Source organism: Bombus terrestris, chromosome 6 (assembly GCF_910591885.1).
Source record: "Bombus terrestris chromosome 6, iyBomTerr1.2, whole genome shotgun sequence".
Taxonomy (NCBI): domain Eukaryota; kingdom Metazoa; phylum Arthropoda; class Insecta; order Hymenoptera; family Apidae; genus Bombus; species Bombus terrestris.
In genome coordinates this window covers 5,589,648-5,600,480 of record NC_063274.1, presented here as the reverse complement: position 1 = coordinate 5,600,480, position 10,833 = coordinate 5,589,648, and the positions used below count along the sequence as shown (strand labels likewise).

Genomic DNA, 10,833 nt, shown 5'->3' with positions numbered 1-10,833 from the left:
ATCAGCCTATGATTCAGAAACCTTTTCAGTTCCATTTCTTCAAGTAATTCTTGTAAATCTTTCATATTTATTTCATTTTTGCGAGTTACATTATAAGGTACTTTACAATTTCCTTGTTGTCATGTGATTTTGTTAATATAAGTTTATACTACTGATCAATAAAAAATGCTGACATATCTTTATACTATTACTTATCAAATTTTTAGAAATTCTTAGTTGCTACAGCTACAGGCTTTATTTCTGCTATTAGAAGATATCGCATTATTCGCGTTGATATACCATTTTCTTCTGTCATTGGACGTTACACACAATGTATGTGTAAGAAGAGAATTTCGTTTGTATCATAAAAATTTTATTTCGTACTTTACCATTGTTTTAAGATACATATACAAACATTTAAGATTTTGCCATTTGTTTCCTTGGATTTGATTAATTATCTTTGCATCTAACGCTTGGATAAATCACACGTACAAATAAATTTTTAATTTAGTAGACTTTAAATATTTCAAATCTATAAGAAAATATTACGAAACTTTACAACTGATGTTTACAAATGTTGCTTTTACATATTCTACAAGTTGATTACGTAACACACATATATCTTATCAAAAACTTTGGAATTTTTTAAATTAGATTTAATTAATTCGATCGATCCTATTGTTTTCACTAGAATTAACGTATACCTCAATCAAATTGTATATCTTCAATGAAACAGAGAGGCACACGGGAAACGTATAGACGAGTGCATGATCAAACGCATGTAACTTCTAAGGCGAAGGAATGCGACAAAGCAATTTAAACGAAAAATCCAAAGTCGTGTTCTGTCTATATCAAATAAACGTGCACCTAAATAATACGCAAACACAAATACGTATACACATGTATATATGTACATCAAACATGAATGTACATACATACATACATGTATACAATACATTACGTGTTGTTGCACAACGTTAACGATAATACACACAAACAGATTACGAGACGAAAGTTTTACGCGTGATTAGGTTCGATTTCGGATGTTTATCGTGCGTTGACGATTATGAGAAATTTTAAAAGTTAGTCCAAGAAAAGGAGAAATTATGGGAAAAGATGAGAGAAAGTGGAAAAAACACGATATATAAGAGACGATGAGATTATATCGAGGATAAGAAATTGTATTAATATACATGTACATTGCATTGCGGAAGATATATACATTATGTAAATTCTATATATATATATATATATATGTATATATATATATGTATATGATGCGTGTGTAATTAATAAAGTGTTGATATATATGGTTGACGATAATGCCGCCGCGTCTATTGTCTTCTCTATTCGTTTATTTAATAATCTTATGTTAAATGCCCAAGCAATTATTATTTCAATATATATATATATATTTTATTTTTAAATAATATTATACGACACTATATAATATCTTAATAAGTTAATATTACAAATCTGCATTATCTTTTTGGTAAACGTTTCTTATATGTACTACTTATTTATATATCTAAAAATATACGTTTCTCTCTTGCCAGGTGAGTTTACAAGCATTTTTGGTGCATTTATATAAACGTTTCATTTCTTTCCTTCTCTCTTTTTCCTTTTTCTTTTTTTTTGTTTTTTGGCATGTTAACTGTTCGATGAACACAACCGAGGTATAACAAATCTTTCTTTTCGTTCATTTATGAATAATTCTACGAGTATCTGGTTAGACATCGCTTATTCGGATTTAGATTATCACTCGTTTATTTTAACTTAAGCCCTGATTTTGAACTTTACGATTAGCATTAATAGAGTTTTGTAGCTGGATATTTGAAAAGTATTGAACATCATCTTGATACTGTGAACAACAATCGAGATGATTATCTTAGGAATTAAAGAAATTATCTAAATCTAGCTTTAAAAATGCTGTCGTAATCGCTGTACAATCATTGGAGGACGGAATGTCTGAATTATAAGTAGACTAACCCTTTGACATTCTAACAGAATGATAAATAATTCAGAATGAACGATTTAGAAAATAATTATTTCTTCAATCCTGTACATTTCCTGCTTCACGTACGAGAAATACATACTTTAAATTTTTTAAGAAAATAAATATATGACAATTCAAAATGTGAAATTTCTAGTGGATAATATATTTAATACGCTTTGTCTGCCATACTAATGCCATACTAGTATGCTTGCTACACCGTTAAATAGTAGAGAATATTATTTCTTCCTTTCATTCTTATAACGAAGAAAACTATGGATTTTGAAATCATGAAAAATAAAACTATTTCAAGTATAGAGATCTCGATTACGATGTTTCACGAACGAAAGTCAATCGTAGCAATTAACTCGATTAAATCTTATCTTACTACGTGACACGATAAAAACGTCTTATCTATGTCAATGTAATCGACACGAAATACTTAATCCGATAAGAATATTTTTATAGATCGATCTCTATTGCTATGCTGATCTCTGATCGAATCTAGAGTAACGTAAGGCAAATAAATCGCGTTTATTGAACAGACTACAAACAAACTCTGAACACAATTATGCTCTTGAATCTACTTCAGGCTTCTCTATACTTATCGCATATGCAAAAAGGATGAGAATCTTTCTCGTTCATCGACAAGTACGAACATCACGTTTACCATGTACTTCATAAATCTTTAACATCTTTCATTGGCTTTGAAAATCTGAAATTCTGTGCCTTCGTAGTCAAGTTGTCGAAGGTACGTTGATCCTGGATAAAAGCGTTGAAATTGTTTCCCTTTGCTACAGTACGTAGACGTTTGCTATAGTAATATACGATATTATACAGAGTAATTAGGTGGTAGCAGGTGGCGGACCGAAAACCACTCTGCTTCTCGAAACAGCTCCTAGAACCGGCTTCAGAAGGATGAAGAAACCCGCGATGAAGAACGCTGTGAACGTCAAGCTTCTTCCAGTATAGCCACCAGGCCACCATTTCGAGTACGTGCCCGTGATCAACGTCGCAAGCAAGAGCACCGTGACTATGATACCACCGAACGCGTGCATGATTTTCAGAAGAACCGGCCTGAAACGCGGATACAGCCACCTGGAATTGTTGGTGACGATGCCGAACGCAGCTGTTAGAAACGCCAAGATAATGCTGACCAATCCGAGGATCGCGTGAGGCGTGACAAAATGCGAATTGTTGTTGTTGTTCTTGTTGACCACGATGATGATCAGTCCGACTAATACTAATGCTAGACCGGTGGCGTGCAGGATCCAGTGAATCGTTACTCTGTTGGCTCTGGACACCTTCCAGCCGATATACGCCTCACCGGAAACGCTGAATATCGCCTCGGTTACCAGAAGACCCACCTGTATCGAGGAAAAAGTTGCTACTTAATCGATTGGCGTTTAAAGAATTTTTATATGGGAACAAAGGGAACAGATAAGTTTTTCTGTGGGAATGAATGTCAGTTCGATCAGGTGGAAAGTTTCATAGGATTTGAGTAGATTTAGCGAAGATTGTTAGGTAAGATTCCACAACGGAGTTGCGAAGTGTTTTAGGTGATTGTCAAGGTTACTTTTAGTTAGTTTCATATTCCAAAATATCTATGTTTTTAATATGTTTTCATTGGATTATGACGAATGTTTTGTATATCGGGAGAGAGTCGCAAAGTGTCTTTTAGAGGCCGGTTCTAGATTGAAATATAGTACATCATTAAACGTTTAATTTTTGCAAACTATTATGTCGTATTTGCCCACTTTTTCCGACAGCGTTATGTAAATCACTCGCACTGTCGAAAATTTTTAGGTTTACGATCTTGTTTCAATCGTTCTAAAAAGCTTAATAACGTGATGACCACCGTGGCAGCCAACGTGTTCCTTAAAATTTCAATTTATAGCGTTACATCATTTACATCACTTACTGTGTTAGTGCACCATCTGAATGTTGATACCCAGATGGTAGAAGCGCTATGTCCTAACTCTCAAAAATAGCAATTATTCCTGGCCGTGTCATAAACTCGGCCTAACGACGAGCTCTAACACGAAGCCTTAGTGTTTGACGAATTTGATAGGCAGAGCAATCGACAGCAATCGACAGCAATCGACAGAGAAAATAGCGATCGTTTTAGTTTACTCAGAGAATGTTGCAACCAATTTGTCGATCTGGGTCAACGGTGGATTCCTTCACCGTTTAATTCGGTGGATATACAAGTGTGCACGCCTACGATGTTTTAAGGAGATAATGAATCGACATGATATCATTAGAAAGAAAGACAAAAAAAGAAAGAATTTTAGTGATTAGATTAATCAACGAAGTTGGGTGGTTTCGTTTCTTCTTCTTTTTCTTCCTTTATTGCAGATCTTTGCTAAGTTTACTTCTCATTTGTTACCAACATACTGCATACTCCAGATTCGATTATATTTGATTTATTTAAGAACATTGTTCGGAACACTTGTGAGTAAGTAGAACTCAGCATTCTTCCAAGTACGAGGATGATCTAAGAGTTGAGACACTTGGACGAAGGTCGCTTAATCATGTCTAGGATTTTATGTCTTTTACATACAAAACTCTTCAGAATGGTAGACACACGATCATTTTATTTTTTTAGCTTTGCAAACGTAAACAATGCCGTAAGTTCCAGATATCTTTCGCCATATTTGTTCTTTCATTAATGTCGTGGAAAATTACTTTTAATATTTTACGTGCGCATGCCATCATACTTATTATAATCGTACAACAAATGAAGTATAGTCGTACAAGAAGGTATTCGTATTTTATTAACCGATAGTGTTAATTAGTTGTATTAATAGTATTGTATACCTATGATATTAGATAGTTTTGTGTTATGTTACGCGCCAGGATATTTGCAACCGTGAAAACAATAATTACGAGAAAATTGATCGGATGCCCGCGACGTTTTAATAGCCCCATGAATCACGGCTGTGATTCTGTGTTTCACAGAAAAATGTTTAATCCTCATCGTAAATAAAATATGATACGAATGATTTCAGCGTACGTCGATGTTGTAATTAGTCGTGAAGATATTTCAAACACATCGCAAGATAACTTCTATGACATATTACATGCTTCGTTATGTAGTTGGTGTGAAATACGAATTGCCTTTTCACCAAAATGAAAAAGTTGCGGTTATCCACGTAAACTGTCTTCCGCGTTCTACTCCCGATGGATGATATTTCATATTCCACACTTTCTATAAACGTCTGTTTCGCCAGCTTTCTTTGAACAGAAACTTATATCAAAAGGATTCATTTCAATCGAAGATTTTTCATATCGGTAAACACGGCGTTCTTCGGGTCACTTTTATTTTTATTTTTCTATCGTTAAGAAATTTCTTCAATTTCTCAAATAAACTAGGTGCTATCGTAAAATTTCACTCCATGAGAATTTCGTTTTAGTATTCTTGTCCTGTAAAGATACCGTCGTGATGTTATTTCTAAACAGCCGTATATCGCGAACAGCTACTCTTCTATTTCTCGTTTAATATCGGATAACAATAGAACAATTACCTGTCTTATTTCGTTTGGCGTTATCGGACTTCCAGATAAAAGGATACACTTGGAGTGAAATTTCATGCAGAATAGCGTTTCACGCTTAAGGAAAATATGGAAGTAACGTTATCGATATAACGCGTAACTTTTCGCTTCAATTTTATGCTAAAGATTTTCTTAAAACGTTAAAGGCGTTTTCGTCAACTAGAACGAGATTAGAGCATAAGACGTTCGAGAATTAAGCTGCGAAGCTTTCCTCTCTTAAGCTTCGCTTCGAAACTGAGAAACATCAATTTCCGTAACTCCGCAGCGTGTAAACAGAAGATTTATGGCCACCGTGGCATTACGAAACGCATTCGTTGCTGCAGGATGTTTGTCGACTTTAAACAAGAGAGTTGCACCGACTCTTCTTCTCGAATAAGAACCAACCTGTTGCTTCAATCGCTAATTTTTGTGCAATGTAATTTTCAACGTATCGAGTTACCGATGTAACGTAGGAGTCAAGCACCTACTACATTCCTGATCCACGTGCCTCTTTAATTGTTCCATTGTGCAATTAACGTTGGCCAAGTTGACTACTTACTCCGACGCTCATGCAAATGGGATGCCACGAGAAGAAGCTGTACTTTCCAAAGGCCAAAACCAAAATGTATATCACTGGCGCCAATAGGAGGATATGTGTGAGGGCTGAAAACACCAGCATAATAGCACTTGGCGGTCCTTTGCCTGGTGGTTGGTCCGTCATTTTTAATTGGCTGTTATCCTTCCACCTGTGGGAAGAATTATTATATATTAATAGTGGAAATAAGACAAATACGGATGATATTAGAGCGTTTCAAAATGTCAAGAAACATTGTTACTTTAATGTTTAATGGAAAATTGTTGTTAGAAGATGCTGGTTAAAAAGAGCTTCTCTTAAAAAATTATATTATCATTCGAACGTTCAGTTAGTTGCTGTGGTCGATCAGGTAAAACGTTTGATTTCCGCTAGATCGATCAATCAATTTCAGTTATATCTGGATTGTTTCAGAGCTTCGATCTAAGTTTGAAAATGGATCGTTGATGGACTTTATTAACAGCCTATTCGTTATGACTCGCACGAAAGAGTTTAATTTGCAGCGTTGTAAAATGTCGCAAACAAATTCGATGAAATGAACAAACAAATTCGAAACGAAAGTTTAGAAAAGTTTTTCAATGTCCAGAAAATTCTGAACGTCCAGTGAATTTTGTTCATCGAAATCCAACAAAAATTCTGTCCATCTCTAACTGCCTTGTCTTCCTGTAAGTGTTTCCATCACCTTTAAACATATCTTCTATAACGTTTAAATAAGTGAAAAAGTCTACCGCTATGTATAATTCATCGGAGTGGTTTATGAATTTTTCGCTACATTTTCCACGTACGTAGTAATGTTTTTCATTTTTTGTAAAATTATCAGCCTGTTCAACCGTTCACCTTTACAATTAGTAAGAGTCATATGCGTGGGTTTGGTCTTTAAATCGCAAGTAATTTAACACTCGAAAGATCAAGATTACGATACGTCAATGATCATTGAACGAGAAATTCGAAAATATCATTTAGCTTCGTAAGGATAATAAAATATTCGAGTTTTCAAAGATAGCAGATGTATCGTATAGGCGATAGAGTCCTTAAAAATTCAGACGAACTAAGCTCCTTTTCTTCGATTTAGAAGAAAAACGATAAATTCCTGAGCTGGTCTTTTGACGCAACTGCTCCTACGATCGTTTAAAATGCACGGCGTGTGATTCACTGCTAATTGCGCGACATGATTCTACGTTTCTTTCAGCTTCTATTTGTTCAAACACGCGGAAAATCGTGTCCTTTATGACAGTACGTAAGCACGAGCGCGATCAATGAAGCCACTGATTAAGTGAACGTCTGTCAAGATCGAGGGAGTCGATTATTGCTACAGTTCTGCTATGTTACAGCTGTCCGAGAGTCTTTGAAGTATTCTAAACCAACTCGAGCTTTGAGAAAATTCAATCAAACTTTACAGAACTCGTACAATAAATATTATCATACCGCAGTAAATTTGTAAATTCTCTTATTCGGAGTAAGCATATCAAATTTTGATAACAAGGAGCTGTGAAACGTCGATATTATGAAAAGAGGCAAACGTATCGTAATTTAACACGAGGCAAATTAGACGCGTTTCGAGTTGTTTTTGACCCGATTATCTACTCTTCCCCTTAACAATATCTTTTAAATACGAAGAAACACATAAAGAAATTGCTCCTCGTGCACGTTCTTTCTCATTTTAATTTTATGCTCGTGTCTCTTTCCGAAAATCAAAAATATCTTTGTGTAGAAATTAGCAACGTAATTGGGTCAAACTATGATCGTACGAAACTGTACCGCAGAAAAGAAAAACGATCTACGCGAAAGTCTAATTGCACAGAAGGAAAAGATTGCGAATTAGTGCTTTATCATGAATTCTGCTCGATTCTGCTCATGAATGGCTTATCATGAATGAGAAGTTCAACGACACTCGTAAGTGTCGACTACGATTCGATAAAACTAAAGTATGCCTGCACACCGACGATTCAATGATAAATATAAGTGATGTAAGGAAAGCTATTAATATAATTGCATCGATCTGGACTCTGCGAAGATGCGTTTGAAAAATATGATGTTTGAAAAATATAAACATCGAGTAATATCTTAAATTTATCGATAGAGAACTTCCGTCGTATGTTCGTTTTCGCCTGTAACTCGTTTGCAGGAAAAATTCGATTTCATGGATTATAAACATAACGTAGGAAACTTTTTACGGCATTGTAATTCGGCATGAAAGCAGTAAAAAATACTAATAAACGCGGATAGGGAAACGAGATTGCAGTATACGTAATCGTTTGCAGGAAGATTAACATCGAGTAATGTTGGATTTGCTATGAAAACATAAAGATGTGCGCAAATAAGCGGAGGAAAACAATGTGCCGCAACACTAATCTTAAAATTATATCACGACGAAGCGTGTTCGTATGCTCTGACAGCTGTGAGTACAATTATCGTAGAACATATAACAAATATACCTATGAATGCGTTAAGAGTGCAATAAATTACAAATATAGATCGAAGGAGTGTTGATTCGCAGTATAAAACTGTAAAATTCGAAGAAAATATCCCACGTTTCTGTAGACTTTGGGATTACGAGTCGCGTGAGAAAATTTTGAAACGCCATTCAAATTTACACGTTCGTACGTAAATGGGAAAATATGCGAGTGGAATACAAACATGTGTGCCATTTTGTTAATCCGTACTGTTCGAGTCGTAGATGCGATAATAGTCGTTGAATACTTTGTACGAGTAGTAATAATAGTATCGTAAAAATATCATACCGAAGATTTCTTTATCAACGATACACAAATACTATCTGTTTACGCCGAAGCTGAAGAGCACTATGGACAAATAGTAAGTAAGTTTTCGGTAAAAACATCCACTACTTATCTAACGGTTATGTGAAACCGTGTTTATCATAATATAATTACGCCCGTTGTTGATGACGCAGACCGGCACACTTTCAGATACGCTCCACTTTCGCGGCTCGAGTGAATATACCGAGCGTATCACGCGAATCTCGCGTTTACGCGTAACTGTATCGAAAACGGGGCACGTTCGGGGACCTAGTTGCGGAAAACTATCGCCAATCTTTCGTTGCATAAGCGACAGTGTAAAAATAGCCGTGCGATAACGAAGGTACCGGTACTCTTGTACTATAATGAAAAGGAAAAGGCTGTTCGAGCAGGCCGAGAACTTAACTCGATGTAATTCTTTGGGTACCTTGAACGATGTCCGGAGCGAGGAGAATCGTCGCCGTCGTCGTTTGAAATCGTGACCGGGGCACAGATTTTTATCTCGTCTTAATTTGATATAGAAAACTTGTGAGAAGTATGAATTACAAATGAAGCTTGGAGATTCGATTAGGAAATCGGTTTTACAAGTTCGTTTTAATTTTATCGGACGGGACGTGTGTACAGAGTAACGTAACGTCGTTCGTAAGATTAGTTAGTATCGATTGTTGATGTTTTGATTATGTAAAGATAATTAAAAATATATCCTGCTAAGAAGGACTTTGTTCTCCACTCTCATAGCTGAGAAACGATAATTACATTGAAAATTCCCTGTAACTACATGCACGCTATTAATACATATTTCCGATGTTATTAGCAACTTAATTGAAATTATAGATTGAGTTTTATATGTACGTGTCTAAAACTTGTATTTCTTCATACAGATGTTTCTACATTTATATGTTAATTTCTACGTTCATATGTCCTATACTTCTTTCTATAACTATCTGTTACACGGCAAAGAACGAACAAGATACTCTTAAACGTGGTCTATTTTTAATCAAAATTATCGACCATATTTCATTCGTCATGTTTGGCCCAATGCTACAAAAATAATGAAGAAGGAGTCACATCTCTATGAACGATAACGAAACAATTACAAAATAGCATTCCGTTTTCGACCTGTTTTAAATCACACAATTTGAAAGAATCAGCCAGAAACTGAATTACGAGAAACTGTTACGGAAACTGAAAACTTCATTTCTTCCGATAACTCCAGTTGACCGATAAATAAACGCGTGCCCCTCGACCGCGTAAAATACCCAAAGAATAAGCGTGGAAAGTGTATTTTATCTAGGAACTCACCTCGATAGTCACAGACTCACTGGATCGGATCTCCGAAGAGAAAGGCCACCGACGTGGACCGTTCGTGCTGAAAAAACGAAAACGAGCTCGGACAAAAACACAGAAGAGGAAGAACACGGAACGGCGTCCGCGCCTCGACTGAAAGCACGCGTCCTAGCATGGTCGCAACGATCTATCGCTGCGTTGCCGATACTTCTTACGAATGACGCGAGGAAAATCGTGGAGTAAACGCGGCCTTGGCGCGTCTAATCGCTGCGATCTTCTCTTCGCATGTATAAAACGGGCACTGCGCTCGCAGCCTGCAGAGTCGGACCCATTGTTCGCCTCGTCGTGCTGCGATATCGCGTGCCACCGATGTATACTGCTTTTCCTGCCACGTTTTTCTATTCCACTCGGTTTTCTTCCTCGCCGACTTTCCTATCGCGCGAATAAAAATACGAGCAACAAGCTGCATCAACTTTCGAGGTTGCATAATTCTATCATAGTAGATAATACCTAATCACCTTGCAATTGTTACGAAAGATTTGTCATATATTTTTAACCGTTCAAGAAGAAACGACGATGGTTAAGGAATAATAAAAAAATTGCCAAATACTTATCGAATAATCGCAAGGCGAATAAATAATCCGAAACCAATTAAATCAAGTAAACGTAGCAAACAGTTAGCGAATATATTAA

At 36.0% G+C, this 10,833-nt stretch overlaps 1 protein-coding gene across 2 annotated transcripts; it reads right to left on the bottom strand.

Annotated features, from left to right (window-relative positions):
* Positions 1–1,139: 1,139 nt before the first annotated feature.
* Positions 1,140–10,312, bottom strand: LOC100645987 (transmembrane reductase CYB561D2). 2 transcript variants are annotated; one of them, XM_003395883.4, is made up of 3 exons: positions 10,156–10,312; positions 6,065–6,251; positions 1,140–3,339 (listed from the first exon to the last, which is right to left on the bottom strand). In XM_003395883.4, the coding sequence occupies exons 2-3, from the start codon at positions 6,224–6,226 to the stop codon at positions 2,818–2,820; spliced, it is 684 nt and encodes a 227-aa protein (XP_003395931.1). In that variant the 5' UTR covers positions 6,227–6,251; positions 10,156–10,312; the 3' UTR covers positions 1,140–2,817. The 2 variants fall into 2 exon arrangements, with proteins under 2 accessions (XP_003395931.1, XP_048262933.1); XM_048406976.1 differs by lacking the exon at positions 10,156–10,312 and adding an exon at positions 8,839–8,890.
* Positions 10,313–10,833: the final 521 nt, after the last annotated feature.

Excerpts from the sequence above, each read along its gene's own strand:
- LOC100645987 (XM_003395883.4), bottom strand. The coding sequence starts at position 6,226 with ATGACGGACCAACCACCAGGCAAAGGACCGCCAAGTGCTATTATGCTG. Across the intron at positions 3,340-6,064 it reads CCATTTGCATGAGCGTCGGA|GTGGGTCTTCTGGTAACCGA; the intron begins GTAAGTAGTCAA and ends TCCTCGATACAG.